At 34.2% G+C, this 18,846-nt stretch overlaps 2 protein-coding genes across 3 annotated transcripts in view; one reads left to right on the forward strand and one right to left on the reverse strand.

The window, feature by feature from the left end:
* Positions 1 to 2,195: 2,195 nt before the first annotated feature.
* LOC117124823 (spliceosome-associated protein CWC15 homolog) lies at positions 2,196 to 9,566 on the reverse strand. Its single transcript, XM_033271153.1, has 7 exons — positions 9,461 to 9,566; positions 7,600 to 7,737; positions 7,105 to 7,214; positions 5,464 to 5,555; positions 4,695 to 4,796; positions 3,668 to 3,774; positions 2,196 to 2,957 (listed from the first exon to the last, which is right to left on the reverse strand). Exons 2-7 carry the CDS (start codon positions 7,728 to 7,730, stop codon positions 2,831 to 2,833), a joined length of 669 nt encoding a protein of 222 aa, XP_033127044.1. The 5' UTR covers positions 7,731 to 7,737; positions 9,461 to 9,566; the 3' UTR covers positions 2,196 to 2,830.
* Positions 9,543 to 18,846, forward strand: part of LOC117124820 (uncharacterized protein C5orf34 homolog) — a 54,375-nt gene continuing 45,071 nt past the window's right edge. The window contains exons 1-3 of one of the 2 annotated variants that reach the window (XM_033271152.1): positions 9,543 to 9,695; positions 13,467 to 13,781; positions 14,058 to 14,911. In XM_033271152.1, coding sequence (XP_033127043.1) covers positions 13,473 to 13,781; positions 14,058 to 14,911 — 1,163 coding nt within the window. In that variant the 5' untranslated portion in view covers positions 9,543 to 9,695; positions 13,467 to 13,472. The remainder of the gene's footprint in view (positions 9,696 to 13,466; positions 13,782 to 14,057; positions 14,912 to 18,846) is intronic. The other variant, XM_033271151.1, reaches the window with a different exon arrangement.

Consider the following 18,846-nt stretch of genomic DNA (forward strand, 5'->3'; position numbering starts at 1 on the left):
AATTAAAGGATATTTCTCTTGGACAGATGAGAGCTCCGATCCCTGGAGAGACAGTATATTTTCAACTTTAATCTTTTTACATATTTGTCTATGTCTAGTCCTACTCCCCTTTTTCTTTTTTCGACCTTAAGCACATTCTCATCTGAGTTTTCAAGAAAAATACAATGATCCTGTCATCCTGCTAATCTCAATCGGCCGATGGCCAACAAGCTATAGACCACTACCGTACCACCACTAATTGCATCTGCTGTTTTGCTGTTACCTGTATGTAAATATTCATGCATTCTTGTTATGAGCCATGTTCTCTGGACGATTATCTCCTCTAACCACCATTCGTAATGTCCTTATATAATCTCTTTTTCATTCAAAAGTGGCTCTTGAATTTTTAATTACTAAAATAATTTCCCATAAGAACCTCTCGATTTTCATCTATTTCCATAAGCGCCCCCTCAATTTCCACTCTATTTACATAAGCGCCCCGTTTGAATAAGCGCCCCTAAGAAAGTGCAAAAAAATATTTTAAGCGCCCGGGCGCTTATTCGCGCGAGTACGGTACTAATGTGTTTAGTATCAATTTTTGAATGCTAATATTAGTATTAAATTAAGTCTCATGCGCCACTACTCTTTCTCTGAAAAAAATAAGTTCAGAAGAAATGCTTTACGAATTTTGTAAAAATTATGGAGAAAATGATCTGAACTTAAAGCATTTACAAACCTTGTTGTAGATTAAGTATCAGTATTACTGAGTAAATTGAATTTAATTAATTTTGTTTACCCTTACTTTATTGAAGAGTTGATTGATGGTAAATTTGTTATGTTATGTACTAGCAGTTAAGAATCTTAAATCGTTTATTCTGTTTCACCATGAACGCACCAAATGAGTTTTGAGTGCCACCGATCTAAAGGTGAATGTTCCAATAAATATTATAATACAGTATTATTATTATTATAATCGCTACATGCTATCGCCGAATCGGGGAGCTTTTTAAATGGATTTATTCAATTTCGTAATTGTATATTATCATGTCATCATTATCACATCATTATTATTAAAGGTATTAGTTATGCTTTGCTTTTTAATGATAGATTTTATTATTGTTTAATTTAATTATTGTTTGTGTATATCTGTTTTAAAAATTCCTAAGACCGGACTAACAGGCCTGAGAGCAGGGTGTTTTTCAGACTATAGTTATTCCTAGCCAACTTAGGTTTTTTTTTATTGTCTCAAGTATTTGTTTAATTTCATATTTGTTTTGTATTCACTTATTTATGCTATTGGCTGAATAAAGAATGAATGAAATCAAATCAACAGTAGATGTGTCTAACAGTATAATATAAACAATATAAGAATAATAATAATAATAATAATAATAATAATAATAATAATAATAATAATGATGCTTGCAGAACACCACATAGATAGTTCTGAAAACAGGGAAATACTAATAATAATAATATAGTATATATGACACACATGCACTCTTTTAAAAATTCTCAAGGCAATAATTTAAAAAAAGGTGAAATGTGATCGTGTTTCTTAATGTTGAAAATAATTCTAGCAGATGTGTTGCATGTCTTTGAGAAGCCAAATAGAAGAGTTACCCATATTTATGTGATGAGTTGAAGTATTTTTCAACTTCACGCCATCAGTTTTATTATTCAATTTTGTCAGTTTATGTTGCAGGTCAGAAGACCGATACAGACACTACATTTGATATTAATGGTATTGTTTAAGAAAACAAAGATTTTTTTTATAACAGCGAGCACAGTAGTGTAATGCCTGCATACTCTCAGGAGTTCCCTAGCCCTAATCAAGAAATCGTCCTGAAGGAAAATATATTTAGTTTGAATTACCAATCACGATAGCTTGTTACTTTCTTCAGAGTTTGTTTGATACTGTCTTATGTAAAACGATGAATCCCATGGTTTCAAGGGACTACCAGTAATATTTTACTGTAATACAAGACACAGACAAGTATATGGCAATATACAAAACAAAACTAATGCTATTACATTCATTATTTCTGAAGTGTTGATATTCATCTGTTGTTCAGTGACCTTTCTCTAAAATAATAAAAATAAGAAAAATTTCAAGTTGCGATACAATATTCAAGCCCTTATGTTGCAGCCGCGTAGGAAGTACACAGGAGATGCATGACCCCCCCCCCCAAAAAAAAAATAACCCCCCCCCCCCAAAAAAAAATATTGTTCCCCCAGCTCCCCATAACCTAATCTTCAATCCTCACATAACCTTCATGTCCCTCAATCAGCACACCCATTTCAAGACTACTGTACAAGATACGTCACTGCTATGTTCCACCTTTAATATATGCCTGCTGATATTTTGCCAATCTCAGATAGATTGACTGTTGCCGCATTTATATGCCAACTGAGGCACTCATATTCAGTTGATGAATCAGTAGAATTGAAGCAGTTGAACATAATGTAGTTCCCCTAAGGCCACAACTTTACTCTGGCTAATTTCCACAAAATGACAGCATAAAATGTACATAAACATGTGCCTTTGAGAAACAACATATGTGTTTTGTGGAACAAGCATGTATTCTTGCTGTGCTCTGATTTGTTAGTTGATTGACAGCCTGGAACAGTATCATTGTAGATTGAACATCCTTATTGGGAAGCATGTAGGTTGTGCTCAATATCTCCGGAATATTAAAAAAAACCCAGCAAAATAATAATTTAGTTTACAGGAAACCTATATACATATTTCTAGAAACCCACCATTATTGCAACACAAATGTGTCCGTAGATGTAAGTGATGAGTTAATGTACAATATGTGATTCGTCAATATAGTCACATATGTCATTATTACTTAATGTATTTTGTTAAAAATTTTTGATGAAATTCCGATCGGATTGTATCATTGATAAATTTCTTTTCCATTTTGTCATCTTCTCCCCTAGCACAATTCTTGAAAACCACATCATCATCCCACCTAAAACAAAACACAAGAACATAATGTCATTAGGTTTCTCATAGATCATTTATAGCTGCAAGTGTCATTAAAATTAAGCCCAACACTTTGATATGAACTAGATTCAGTAACTTCATTCTCCTTACAATGATGAGCAATTTTTTTTCAGAAAAATCATTTGTATAGAGTTCTGATGGCTTTTTTTTTGCCGTCAGGACACCATAATTATCTGGAGGTTGTGGGTTTGATTTCCACCCAAATCACTTCTTACAGATTTTTTTTTCTCTGAGCATTCAGTACGATAACAATTCAGGTAGTGCAACATCATTTTGTACATATATATATATAGGGTGAACCTTCAAGCATACAGTATCCTAGAAGATCGGCTGATATACAGGGCCCTCTTAAATAAATGAAATAATGTGATGCTTTACCAGTGAAGACTAATTACGAGGCTTAGGGAGTGGATATATGTGTTAGTTGTGAGAAAAAAAAACCAATGTGCTGCCATAGGATTTGAACCCAGGACCACAGGATTGGAAGGCAAGCACTTTGACCACCAAGCTACACCTCCCTATAAAGGTCATTTGCATTGTAGTAGCATATAAAACAAAATGTTTGACAAAAAAGAAACAAACAAACAAACAAAAAATAAGCAAGTTATCTTTTAGAATATTTTTATTTTAATACTTGACAGACATTTTAAATGTTTATACTTTCATTTCACTAACCTTCTTTTCACTTTAAAATCACTGACTTTTTGAGAGTTTATAAGTGGATTCCCACTGATTATATTTTCAGTTCTTATTCTATCCTCTTCTATTTTCCTCTCAAGTTCCTGTAAAAAAGAAAAATAAAAAAAAAATTAATGACGTAAAACCTTGAAAATTTTTAGGACATTTGGATGGGTTTCTTTTAGAGTTGGGCTTCTTTTCAAGATTGGCTTCTTTACGAGATTACTTTGGCAAACTAATGAGTGGACTTCTTTTCAAAATGAATGCTGTAAATATTTGTAATTGCAACTATACAGCATTTTCCAACTATGGAATTCAAAATTCTGTAATATTTTAAAATTTTAAACATGCTAGTACATAAAATGATATTGATGTATATAGTACACGCTATCATAATCATCAAAGACAACGTCAGTCTAAATGTACGTACCATCTTGAACAGAAGCCCATCATATCTCAATTAGAAACTCATGGGCTTCTTCTCGAGATTCAGCTCATTGGGCTTTTATTCAAGGTTTTACGGTATTTGCATAAAAATTTATTTTGCCAGTCAGAATCTACACAAAAGTTTCCCCTACTATTATGAATATCCAGTATTGATGGGTTTAATCATTTGCTTTCAAATTAATGTTTAATAAATAAGCTATTTGGAAAAGGATATTCCACCCTTTTGTAATTCTCTGGATTTTAACTTAAAAAATCTGCCAATTTCTTGCCTAATTTTAAAATTCTGGAAATAACTTTCAAATCATATTTTGTGATTTTACAAGATTATAAAAAAAAAAAAAAAAATTGAGAAAAATGAATTAAAGTCTGAGAGGATCCATAATCATAAATTTTCTTACTTCAGCCCCAACCATTGGTGAGGCTGAGGTGGTCTAGACCCACCATCTATGAAAGTCCCTCCATCTCTATATCTTTAGCTCCTGGATCTGCCACTGATGAGGCAGTAACTTTAAATTCAATGATTGTTTTTTTATTATAAATTTATGAAAAAAGGGTATAATAAAATTAAATCAATCACCTTTTGCATTTGTTCTTTAGCTCTTTCCTGCTTGATCTTGTTCAATTCAGCTAACAATTCTGCAGTATCATCATCATCGTCACTATCACCACTACCAGAGTTCTTTATCAAAATGTAAATGAAGGAAACAGTTTAATAATAATGGCACACTTTAATATGCAACACCAAAAAAAAGTTAATTGGGTACATGTAAAAGAACACAATAGATAATTGTAAGCATGGCAAACTTCTGGACGGAGCTCACATTATTATTAATTATACAAGATTTTATAAAAAGTATTTAAAATGATTTATAAGTTAAGTACCATTTGCCAAGAAGGTACCAATTTCTTTATAGTGCCTGTGTTTTGTTTGATCTTGCGCAACTTGTTAAAAAAAACCTTTTAGTTATGACACCACGTTGCTAGGCCCACACAAATGTGACAAGCCTAACATTGGTAGACCTACTGTATGCTAGAAAGGCCTAGGTTAGATAAAATTGACTTATAAAGAAATTATTGTAACAGTATTTCAGGCACTGATTGAAAAATAAAACTCTTGGTTGTTAGTTTTCAACAGTGCCCTCAACATTTGACAAATATGCTGCCTTCATTAGAACTTGTGAAGTCGGTGTTTCCCAGTTTACAACTTGTGAAACACGTTCATCCAAATTCTGATTGTATGTTATTGTATGTTGATAGACATTTGTTTTAGACAATATTGTCTAATAATAGCGACTGCCTACAATCAAAGCATTCAAAATGTGTTGGTTTCATAAACTCAAACTTACATCACTGTCAGAGTCATCTACTGGATCATCAGCATCAAGATTTGCTGCAGGGATCTGTTCCAAGCGAGGGCGCTTTGTGCTGGATGACTGGTCTGTTTGTATCAAAACATTGTTAGTTAATGGTTTTACTGTATACTACTTTGCATGTTATAGTCATCACAAGCAAAAGAAAGACATAGGATAATTTGTTAAAAACAGAATGATGATACAAAAAAGTAAGGAAAAAAGGAAGGAAGAGAATGAAAGAGAAGAAATTAAAAAAACAATTACAAAAAATAAAACTTTTGAGGACAGTGAGACCGACAAGTCGCCAATAACCCATAGGTAGTCAGGATGTTTGTATTATAATAAGCAATTATTAGAGCTCCGCATAGTACACTATAGGAAAATTATTATACGAAAGTTAGATTTAATGCTTGCAAAAATTTCCTGAGGGCCTGCAAGGCCCGAAGGAAATTTTTGAATGCATTAAATCTAACCTAAGTATAATAATTTTCCATTTAGTGTACGATGCATGCTCTACTAATTGCTTTATAAGTCAATCACCGTCTTTTAATTTTAGATGTTTTATAACCAACTGTTGTAGCAGTCATCGGTTGCTATAGTGATATGATCAGTATACGTGTGCGTATTTACATTTAGCTGTCCGTATGCTGATTTTTGTTCCTGCAGTATGCGTTTAACTACACATCAGCACAGTACAGATACGATGACAGATGAATAACTTTTGTAATTTGTACTGTGTTAGAACGAACTTGTTTGTAATGCTATTTTGATAGATTTTTGTCAAAGAAATAAACATTTCAGCATTTGAGAGAGAATACAGACTCTGACGTCCTTTTTGGTCGGTGCATGCAAACAGGTAAAATCATGCGAAGATTTCATAAGTAGGCTACGGCCTAGAAGTAGTAGTAGGAGGAGGCCAGTGAGGCCTCCTGCCTGGCCGTAGGGATACATCTATATTTGTTCCTGGAGTCTTTAAAATAGGTCTAGAATATTCCTATTAAACGTTCAGTTTGTTGTGTTTTTGAGGGTCCATTGATTCAATGAACTCCTTTCATACTTAATATTGAATTTAAGGTAACTTTCTTCGGGTTCTTAATAAGCTTGTTTTACGAAAGTAATTTTCAATTGCAATTCAATTTTTATCGCGGTGCGCGATGTATTCGCGGTGACGAAAAAATGAGGAATTTTTTTTGCACACGAACCTAAAAAAAAAAAAATCAAGCCAAGCGTCCGCTAATAGAAAAATTAGTGGACTGTGGGGAATAGGCAAATAACATTGGGAGTTACAGTGATGACGTCACGACTAACTTATAATTCAGATTAATAAACATATAAATTGATCTGCTTGAACTACAGTAAGACAGCAAATTCAACATAAATAGTTATATCCTGCCCAAGATATACAATACAACATTTAACCAATGATCTATAAGCTTCAGGGCTTGAACTTCCCAAGTCAATTTCCATTCCCATACCCACAAATATTGTTTTATAAATTCCTTCTATGTTCCACGATGGGACCAGAATTGAGAGGGCATGTGGCCATCTCTCTACAGACTGCTCTAAAGTTAACATTACTAATCTTCGTCATCACATCTTTGTCACATTCAAAAATTCAAAAATTCAAAAACACACCTCGGCCTTTATCACCACGTTTTTCACGTGCAGATGCTCTTTCTCGCTCCTCCAACTCTCTTCTGAAGTCACGGTTGCGGACATCTTCATGACTGTCTTGCCCTGGTTGTCTGAATAAAAGAAACCAAACATCCAAATTAATCAATCTTGAATTAAGCATTACCTGGTCTTATAATTATTATACAATATAAAATGAGAACACTAGGTAGAAGAAAAGTTAAAGAAGCTTTTGTTGTCTACAACTGTACCGCCAATACTGAAAGAAATTAAGTAGTTAGTTGTACAGTATCATAGTACTGTACATCAGGATCAATTACCGTGTCTAGTTTTTATATCAGTCTTTACAATTTAATATGACTGGGTGTTATTGTCATCCTATTATTATAACAACATCCAATCATAATTTGTTTAAGGCTGGTGGAACGATATCCACTCTTTTTAATATCACCCTCTCACATGGAATATCTTAGTTTTGTATTTTGCTGCATAACTGACCTGTATTTTAATTTTGTATGTGCTGGTAAATCCCTGCTAGAGTACTGTTTAGATAGTGCACTTAGGTCCCCTTCTCCTTTATTCCTCCCACCTCGTGCAGTGTCAAAGGTTGGTCTTGCTGCTGTTGTCATATTTCTTCTATGAAAATAAGTCATTCAATAATTATTTAATCATTATTAAGTCATAATGCTAGTGCATGCAACATTTTTTATTTGACAGTGTACATTTCACTCTAAAATATTTATTTTATTTTATTTTATTTATTTATTTATTTATTCTTTATACTGGATTACCTCTTGAGTAAGAAGTTACTGTTCTCCCAGAGGGCCCAGTACACATAAATCATTAAAATCTCAAGAAAAACAACACAGAACATCCAAAAAGAAACAAACACAAATTAAGTAAAAAATTACCTACCCCCCGCATTCCAAATACAAGAACACCTAAAAGTAAAACTAATTCTACCAGATTCAGTTCTGACTTTAGGCAAAATTAAATTTCCTGCAGAACTGGATCTGGTAGAATAGTTATGTACACTGTCAACTGAGGTGAAAGTGTTTTGGAGAGAAGGGACTCTGCCACTCAAGCATTTGTTAACAAGGGTGACTAAATCGTTATTTCTCCTTTCGTTAAGAAATGACCAACCAAGAGAAGTATGTAATTGAGATAAATTTGTTCGGTGATCAGCCGTAAGTATAACACGTGCTGCTCTATTCTGTAATTTCTGTAATTTGTCTAATAAATCCTTTCCACAATTTCCCCAAACAGAATCACAATAATCAAATAAAGGTAATATGAGAGATTTATAAAGTAAATTAAGAGAGTTTTTATCAATATAACGACGTAATCTACCCAGAAGAGAAATTCTACCGCTCACCTTACTAAATAAACCTACTGTACCTTGACAGCTTACTGTAGGCCACCTACATAAAAAGACCAGCTCGACCACAATGTGTGTAAACACTTTGATAATCAGGAAAGAAACGTACTATATGTTATGCTTCCTATCAACTAATATAGCCTACTCAGTACTGTGGTTACTTTAAAAAATATGCTTATTTAGAAAAGATTTTGCTTTCAATTAACTTTTAGGTTTTAGTAGGCCTACAGTAAAAGTTATTAAGAAACATGTCTTTTGCATATTTCACACTTTTTGTTGAAGGAAGTGGATGTATTTACATGGTCCACAGCTCATGCATGCTTAGTCTTTATTTTATTTCTCTGAGGTGTTACTTGAATGAACTTGCATTATTGGTCACAATATTTATCAATTCTGGTTAAATATATGCAACCGTAAACAACAATTGTTTAAGTGGGTATTTTTATGTGTCCATGGATTACATAAACGCAGAGCAGTCATACTTAATTTAAGTCTTAAATCAAATTGTATTTCATCACACAATTTTATCAAGTAGGTCTAGGACAATATAAAAAAACAAAACAAAATGTGTTTCATACATCCTACCTAGCTAGGCCTAGGCTTTAATAATAATACTACAGTTCAGTGGACCGGTCCGCTGAGTAATTGCTCAATTAAACCTAGGCCTAGCCATGCCTAGGCTAGTGAGCTAGGGCATAGGAGAAAATGTGACCAATTGTAGACTAGGCCTAGGCCCCCTATATAGAATAATGGCCTAGGCTTGGGCCAGGCTACCCTACTTCTACTACAGTCTCTACTACTACTACTAGGCCTAGCCTAGGCCTACTAATACTATACTAGGGCTAGGCCCTAGCCTAGATTTGTTTAAATTCAAAGAAACCCCCATGTTACACAAACAATTATTATCTCAAAGTATACTGGTGTTAATTTAATGTTAAATTTACAGTATAACCATTATAATATTGCAAAATATAAACCAACCTGAATAAATTAACTTCGTTGCAGATACCGTTCGTCGCGCTTTGCTTTTGGAAAAATCGAACTCGACCTTTTTTGTTGATATTTTTTAGTTGAGGGCGTCTGTAATACTTTTCTAAACCTCTTGGATAGGCCTCCCCCTATGTCCGCGAAACTTCCGGGCGGAAGATATGAATTTTCTTTTCTACATTATTTTTTAAATGGTTAGCAGGAGTAGATAGGTTTTATAAAATCCTTGGTAGGTATATAGCAATCAATCACAATAAGACAACCAATGAGTATTTCTAGCCTAGCTAATTTTAGTTGGGCTAGCCTAGGCCTAGGCTAGGAATAATTAATAAGCTTGGAGAGGGCTAGCTTAGCCTAGCCTGGCCTAGCTTGATGAACCTTGAGGCTCAATTGAGGAGCTTGATGAACCTAGATAGGGCTTAGGCAAGCCCAGGCCAGGCCTGGCGTCGTGGGCTACAAGTCAATTCGCCCCAACAATACCAGCGGTGCCCATCATCCATACTAGGTAGGCCGTACCATATACACCAACTCGTTGTTTAACTGAGTGTGCAGTACAGTGCAAACTGCAAGGTTTCTTTCATGAAATTATTGTAAAATGTGACATTTAAATTTATTTACTGATGTTGATGTTAACTTATTAGAAATCAAAATAATATATTTTTTGGGAGATATACGGATCGGAATTTACAATGATGAAAGATCTAAGCCTAGGCTACCGGTGAGGCCTAGGCCATGTGATAGTGTGTGCGTCACGACGATCGGTAGCTACAATGAAAAAATAAGAATAAAAATTGCATTTATTAAGGATTTACCACCATCAAATAAATATAACTACATAAATTTCAAATTGTGCAAAGAAGAGCTTGCACAGTTTGCAAATTGTGCAGTAAGTCTCAAATTGTACACGACAGGCCCATCCATGCACCAGCTTGCCAACTCGGCCCTTAACCGACTCAGCCAATGGCATAACCAACTCGGTCTAGTCCATAATGCTGCTTAGTTTTTTTTCATAAAAATTATTTTAAATTTTAAATCAGTATTATACAGTAGACCTCTTTCAGTGTTTACATTGGCCTAGCACACTCGCACTTGCAACATCCAATGATTGAAATAATTGAAAAAAATAGACAAATTTTAATTTCTTATTTTTTTTTTTGTCGATTCCTATACAACTACGCCTGCAGTGGTGGATTCGGGGGTGAGGGGTAGCCGGCCTGGCCCCTTCCCCCCTTAATTTCTCAAAATTATAAAAATGGAGAAAAACGGAAAATTATATACAAAATTAAGTCAGCCATTTCAGGCCGTCTAGCGGTGCCTTAATCATAAATTTTCTTATTTCAGCCCCAACCATGGTGGGGCTGAGGTAGTCTAGACAACCATCTGGGAAAGTCCCACGCTGGACCCCTCTATTTTAAATTCATGGATCTGCCACTGAACTATGCCATACCGTAAAACCTCGAATTGAAGCCCTGGGCTGCTTTTTTTTGTTTTTGCGATGGGCTTCTTTTTCGTGGCTACTTTTGCAGAATAAAGAGGAGGGATTTTTTTTCAAAATGAATGCTGTACATTTTTTGAATTTGTACTACAAATAAAACAATAAGTAAGGCCACTGTAGCATCAATCATTTAAATCACCTATGTATAAACCAAGCTGGTTTTTAATTTATTTTGTTTTTTGAAATCCTTGTACAGTGTATATGTACTGTACTATCTCGAAAAGAAGCCCATGGTCTTCTTTTCGAGGTAACTTTGCAAACTAAAGAGGGGGCTTTAATTCGAGATGGGCTTCATCTCGAGATGAAGCCCAGTGGGCTTCAATTCGAGGTTTTACAATTAATGTGAATTTCATACAGTTCATTTCATATTTTTGGCACAAAAGAAAAAGATAACCAGTATCCTGATTTCCTGTGCATTGTCCTATACTTGGTGAATCTTTTGCCTACCAACCTAAGTGGAGTGCACTGCCAGTATCTCAGCCATGGCATTATAAACATAGAAATTGGTCCATATTATTATTGCTTTTGATATATTGTAAAACTATGTTTTGTTACATAAATTACATAAAAATTTTAAAGAAATTACTCTAAAAAGCTGTAATGAAGGCATGTCTTTGTTAAATTGATATTTTTTTAATTTAATTTTGTAATTACGATTTTAAAGTAATTATCGTCACTTTTGTAATATATTTCAATGTCATGCATTTATAATTTTAATAATCTTACATTATCATTTTGTCGTCACTTTAAGAAGCCGCCACACTTTTTAGCTGCTACGATCAAGAGGAAACAGTCATTAAGAAACTGTGGGTAGCGGTAGCTTTTGCTGCAAAGGAATGGGGATTCCGAACTAATCAATGCGCAAGGGCAGTTACCAAGGAACGTCAGTGAAATATGTAAAAAAACACAGTAAGCATGAGCTTGGAAAGGCTAGACAGCCAGTGAACATGTGCACTGTGTAAGTGACGTTGTCGAGCCATGCCGAGCACGCACAGTTATCAAAAAGACGTCTCAGGAACAAAACAGCATCTGCGAAGAGGGTATGAAATAGAAATGGGGAAGATCAAACTTTTTGTGCAACAATTAAACATGCGCAACTCAAGCTAACGCGATCATGTATGGCAATAAAAATTGAAAATAATGAGAATTCCTGTCGAACCTTGGCTATCGAAGGCCTACAGTGCATCATATAATTGTCAGGGAGAATTGTAATTAAATTATCGCAAACAACAGTTTATTTGGCTCTATCATTGTACGTACGTACAGTATGCATTGACAGTCGGATAAAAAGTAACCACAGTATTAACACTGACCACACAACCTACTGTAGGCTAGCCTCTGGGTAGCTACTAATAGCCAAGTAGTAGGGGCAAGCCTAGGTTAAATCACATTGTCTTAAAAGGTATGGTGCTGTACTCTGAAGTAGGGTGGCGTACATATGCTCTTCGTCGTATGCATCCATATTATTGACAATCCAAAAAATGTAGCCACACAAACTGAGAGCAGTAGGCCTAGCTGAGGTGGAAGTGGGTGTGGGGGAACTAGCCAATCTGAAGCGGAAGCTTAAAAATCGGATATGATGGAATTTATAATTTGTCCAACCCAGCCAGCAGAATAATGAAAATAATAAATAAAAAAAATTGAATATAAATAAATAATATAAAATATTAACAAATAATAATAACATTATCATTAATAATAATAATAATAATATTAATAATAATAATAATAATAATAATAATAATAATAATAATAATAATAAACAATAATGGATAAGAACACAAGCTCAAGAAAGTCTATATGGTAGGTCTAGTCCTCCATCAATTCATATATCACACTTTCTAATTTCTAATGTGGATTACTGTTTAGTATGTTTTTTTTTTATTATTTTAATCCTGTGACCACAATGTAAATAACTTTGTGGCTATTGTTACACCAGTTCTACCTGTAGGCTATTATTTTAATGTATATGTGTCATATAACAGAAATACATTGAAGATGATATAGGTCATTCTCAGGTGTACATTACAATTATAGTATTAAGTTTGGAAATACATATAGGAACTATTTATTGTTTACAAATGTAATACTGTAATATTTTTGTAATATTGGTAAGGGCCGAGTTGGTTATGGGCCGACCCAGTTACAGTAAGGGCCGAGTTAGCAAGGGCTGAGCTGGTGTATGGACCCAGTGGGTAATAAGCCGAGTTGGTTTAAGGGCTGGGTTGACAAGGGCCGAGTTGGTTTATGGGCAGAGTTGGTTAAGGGCCGAGCTGACTTGAAGCCGGTGTCATATGCTAATATTAATAATTTTTTCTGAAAAAATGTTTTCCAAAAGACTACCGACACTGCAATGTTTTCTTTAATAGGTAGGGATTTTTCTTATTTTATAGCATTTAGTGATGTACTGTTCAGGATCCAGAATTTTTGAAATGAGGGGCCTTCTAACCTATTCCAGTTTAACTGACCTTTTAAGCAATGCTCATGATGTTTTTTATTTTCTAGATAACAATGGATTCTATGCAATTGTCACCATCTTGTTTGCTCCTTTATCAAGATGACAGTTTAGTTTGTAGCTATGCTGATGGGACAAACCTGGAATTGTCACCTTGTGGCTCTGCATTTATACACACACAAGCACATCCCTCACCTGGTGTTCACCCTTTGCTGAACACACGGAAAGGGGCAATACGCCAGAGAACTGCTTTCGTAACTAGTGAACACAAAACTAAAGTCCAATATGCAATGGACATCAGGAATCGTTTTGCTGCACGTCCCTACGTTACGAGCAACCTGCTACATGATACTGATTATATACTAGTAAGATACAAGTTTAAGTTTTTTTGTGATTGCACAATAGATTATCAAATATTGCTATTTTTATTGCAGATTTTAACTGCAAGGTCTATGGCAGAAAAATACTGTGGAATACTGTATTTCTTTAGTGTCAGAAATTTCAGAATGTGATGCATGGAAAATAAGTAATCAAACCTCAGAAATACAGCACATTAAAATATTAGTCATCAACTGAAAATAATAATAAGATTAAAAAATATTCTTTATTAATAATAATGATTTTCGTTTCTTCTTTTCTAGGAAACCTATGCTGATATTAAAGAGGTCAATTGGTCTCCAAAATTAGATGAGCAACACGTTGATGTTTTGGACAATGGTGGAGTGCGTATACGCTCTCTTGATGAATGTGCTTCTTTGATAATTTCAGCTAATGAGCATGACCTCAGCATTGAGTACCTCTGTAAAATCAGTAACAGAGTTGTTGATAATCGTAGAGAAAACATTAGGAATACTATCTGTGAGGATTCTCAAAGACATTGTGACAGAAATCATGCAGGAATATTTGGTTCAGGTGCAACTGCTGTTAGAAATGATTCATGTGCAACTCATGACACTGTAAAACAAAAAACCATACAGTTTGCTTATGTATGGATGATCCAGCATCTGTCAGTTAAACACTGCCCTTTTGAGTGGCAACATCCCTTACAGCTTGTAAAGAAATTTAAACATATGAGAGTAATTGGAAAGAAAAAAAATAATAATGAATGTCCTCTTCAAGAAGAGAATGAAATTGATACAGAAACGAATGCATCAATAGAAAACTGTCTGGGATCTTCGGCTTCTGTCATAAGTGACGAAGATGATGATAATGAGAAAGAAAGGCAGATGAAACACCATTTTCTAGAAAATTCTTTCTCTGCCAATAGAAATGTCCCCAAAACTATACCTGCTGCAGTTGTGGATTGCACATTTGTGAATTCTGTAAAGATGCATTTACCAGATCATTTACCAACAACATGCAGTAACCCTCAACTTCACCACTGGAGGAACATTTCAAGTACACAACAGTTAAGTGAGAATGTGGATTTTGATGCTCTAGTCAAAACACCTAATTGTCCTCTAAAAATGATGATTGCCAATGGTGTTATATACAGGTACAGTATAATTCTTTCATTTTTATTTTTGGCTAGACAAGACCTTTTTTATACCTTGATTCGCAAACTTATTTTTTTTAAAGATCGTCAGAAGAGGGCTGAAAAAAAAAACATTTGTTTTATTAACAAATGGTTTTGCCAAAAGCATTGAGACAGAGGAGAAATTAAAAATTAAGTTTTATTAGTGAATGTAAACAGTGTACTAATGGGATGGTTAAATGCTTTCAATTTATATAATTAGGAAGAAATATACATATCTTTCTGGAGATTTTATAGCAGTGGAGTGCATAATAAAAATAAAGAAAAACTTTTATTTTTTTTTAATTTTCCATTTTTTTGTAGCGGCTAAATTAAAACAAGGTATTAAAAAAGTCTCGCCCTATAGAGAAATTTTTCCCATCAAACTTATGGCTATGTTCACACACACCACCTAACAGTTAGCAGGATCCAGATAAATAACGTACAATCTCACCCTTGCGTTCATACAAGAAAATCCCCAATCCAGATATCAAGAAGATGACAAAGGGATCACTGAGCAATAGGAAACTGGAAATTGGAAATGCATATTTGTGATTGGTTAATGATAGAAACACACTCAACTTGCTAACCGTTAGCGCTCGCTAACTGTTAGGGTATCCAGATTCTGGTAACGGTAACCGATCGGGCGTCCTTACAGGAGTGCTAACAGTTATCTTTTGATCCGGATACTGGGGCTCTAGTGTTATTGGGGCTCTAACCTAATATTGATACTATAATCCTGTTTTAAATTAAGTTTGATAGAACCATTAGTTAGATGGAAAAGTTTTAAGTAGATTTTTTTTCACATTACAAATTATCTATTAAACAAAAAATGATTGCTTTTTAGTTTGTTTTACATATATAGTACAGTACAGCGTAATATCTGGTATGAGAAAACCAAATAACTTCATGCTGCGTGTGGAGTCTTAGAGTAAGTGATGGCTAATTAATGGACCACTGTATAGTATGTATTGTCAAGTCATATTGCTGAGTAGTTAAGGCAGGAGTGGTTTGAGCGGCATACCAGTCTATCTTTCTGATGGTGGAACGTCTTCTAGGATAGGACAGTCAACAGTAGGCCCAGCCAAATGCCAACAGATTTCAGCAGCACACCTGCCTATGGTTCTTGTGGTGGAACATCTCATGAATTTTTTTTGTCTTGTATCTATATTAATACTCACTTCCAAGAAATACTTAGCAGTAGATGCTGAATTATGTATTTGTACAAAAATAGAAATTAATACAAAAGGATATTAAAATCAAATGCAGAGCTACTGTAGTTCATGCCCTGAGGCTTGTCTCCATCAGAAGTTTTCAGACCCCCCCTCAGATGCCCATATCAGGCAAATATTGGAGCCACCAACTGATAATGACCACCAAATGATGGATGTGGAATTGAGCAAGTGGGGGACATACAGTTTTATGTTCTTCATTCTATGAACTGGTATTTCATAGTACATTCAGTGGCAAATTATTTCTTTCTAAATTTTATTCCAGTGAATTAAATTACTTTTAAAAGTTGTAAATTTCACCTATACATAATAAATATTTGAAATATTTGAATAAATTATTAACTTTCAAATAGCATTCACTTTTCTTAATACCGGATAGACTTTTAGAATGTAATGTAAAATGAAATAGCGCCATCTATTGGCTTGTAAATCTAATCTGCTATCAAACTTTTTCTGGTTTTGGTGATGAATACAACAGGTAAACTGCTGGACAGTTAGAAAAGAATTAAAAATATAAAATCTATTATTGGTGCATTGTTTTTCCAAAATCTTTCAAATAATTATAATCGTATTGAATAACTTATTAGTAGCCTAGGTTTTAGGCTGTTGCTGTACTTAATTTAAATCTTAACAGCTGAAACAGCCCATACACGGCCTAGCAAAACACTGCCAGGTAGCATAACTGGCTGGTCCACACCTCAATTTTGTGGTGACAATACAGAACTGGTCAATCGCAGTGTGACTTGACAGGACATTTGATAACCTTTTTTCAACGTTAATTAAAGCTCATAAACACTAGTTGCATTATTTTATAGTCAAATCAAAGACAGAAAAGGACTAATTAAAACCTCAAAATGTCTGTAAATCTGACAAAGTGTAGCTTTTGTTTTTTAAAACAAAATCTGTTTCTGGTTGGAAGTTATTATATTATTATATTTTTTTGTCCTTTTGAATGATGTTTTAATTGAAAAGCTCAGTTTTGGCAATTAGACATAATTAACTCATTTGGCAAAGTTGTCATTGCTCAGAATGAAATTAAGACAGCAATTACTTCTAGGATATAATAGTAATATGAACATATATAGAATTGAGTCTAGTCCTGAGGGTGACATCTTGTGTAGCGATTTAAGTATTTTGTATGATACACACCATTCCATCCACATCGTTTACAGTTTGGCTCCCTCGCAGGGTATCTGCATCAAATTAAACTCACACATCTTCACGGCCTGAATTTGATTGCATAATTCAATTCTTAAGTCCCTCCGGCCTCCTTTTTCCATGAAGACTATGAGTAGGTAATCCATTTACAGAGGGTAACCACGTAACGTTGCAACCAAGTGCTCCTCAGGGGGCAGTTTTCTTCTGCTGGGAGAGACAATAAAACACATCTCTGCATTGTTATTATCATGTTTACTTAAATCATGTTCAGTAAACAAGATTTCTTATTAAATGATTAAGTCAGTGACTGCAGAGTTTCTTGGTTCCGATTCCAGAAGTTGGTAGCCTATGACGTACATTTTAATTACAGAGCTTTCAGCAAGTCTGGTTGATGATAAAGCTTGACGCTTGTAAGTTACCTGCGATAACCTGCTTGCCCGCTCCACCACAGAGTTCATCCTTGCTTCAAACCAAACTTTTGCTCTACTGTAGCACTACTCTTGCTTCAGTAACAGGGATTACGAGGTTCTTTTTGCTTTTAATTTCTGCAGGGTTTATTTTGGAAAGGTCAACAGAGTGTGAGAAGCTCAGAAATATTAAGTGAAAACTGATATTTTGAGTTGCAGAGATTCTTCATAGAGTAGTGCAGTGTTGCAGGAAAAGCATGATAAAGAAATGGTTATTCTTTGAGCATTTGAAGAAGTTATTTAACAGAAGAAGTGCTAAAGTCATTGTAAATTTGCTAATATAAACCAAAATTTATTTATAGATGCATTGTAAAATTTAGAGATATCTATTGGAGATGAATCTAGTCCTGAATGCTAATACACCTGTATATTCAAAATTTCATAATTTCCTCGCATTAATTAATTTGCTTCAAACTACAGCAATTAGCCTAGTTTTAAGAGCAACCGATCAGTAACTCCTAGAGGGTATGCATGGTTTTGAATCTCAATGGGGAAAATATGATGCTCACACTCTAAAGAAAAGTTCATTAACCAGCCCACGCCAACCTTTCGAATCTGCAGTCTACCAATTTGTATTGAATTTAAACCTATTAATTATTTTCTTTAATAGCAATTTGTGATATTTTGGAATACTGACATACAGTATTCTGATAAATTTTGCCATTGAGTACCAGAATGAGAAGTTTTGCAATAGGAAGGATGAAAAAAATATTGGAATGGTGTTGTGAAAAGCAAACTTGTTGAGTCTCTTAACAACTGGAAAAGTGTGGAAAGTGGGTGACATTTATCTGGATAATTAAAAGAGTGTTGGAATTGGATGAGTCTTCACTAGTTGAGTTTGCAAGATTCAAATCCTTTTTGAAGCACTACAGTAGTGTACTTTCACTATGATTCTGAGGGTGTATTTGATCTAATTTTAATTTCTAGCATGTTTTCCGATGAGTTAAACACCTTTAAAAAAATTAAAAAAATCTAACACTAAAATTTAAAAGTATTTTTGAGGTACATTTTTTAAAGGTTTCTTTTTTTTTTTTTTTTTTTTTTTACAAAAACAAAAAGA

This window comes from Anneissia japonica, unplaced genomic scaffold (assembly GCF_011630105.1).
Source record: "Anneissia japonica isolate Jap-2015-1 unplaced genomic scaffold, ASM1163010v1 scaffold652_len952628_cov199, whole genome shotgun sequence".
Taxonomy (NCBI): Eukaryota; Metazoa; Echinodermata; class Crinoidea; order Comatulida; family Comatulidae; genus Anneissia; species Anneissia japonica.

What these genes read in the sequence shown, in the direction of transcription:
- LOC117124823 (XM_033271153.1), bottom strand. Translation starts at nt 7,730, where the DNA reads ATGACAACAGCAGCAAGACCAACCTTTGACACTGCACGAGGTGGGAGG. An exon ending in CATACAAAATTAAAATACAG is followed by an intron (nt 7,215 to 7,599) that starts GTCAGTTATGCA and finishes TCTTTTATTCAG; the next exon opens with ACAACCAGGGCAAGACAGTC. An exon ending in GATTTTAAAGTGAAAAGAAG is followed by an intron (nt 2,958 to 3,667) that starts GTTAGTGAAATG and finishes GTTTTGTTTTAG; the next exon opens with GTGGGATGATGATGTGGTTT.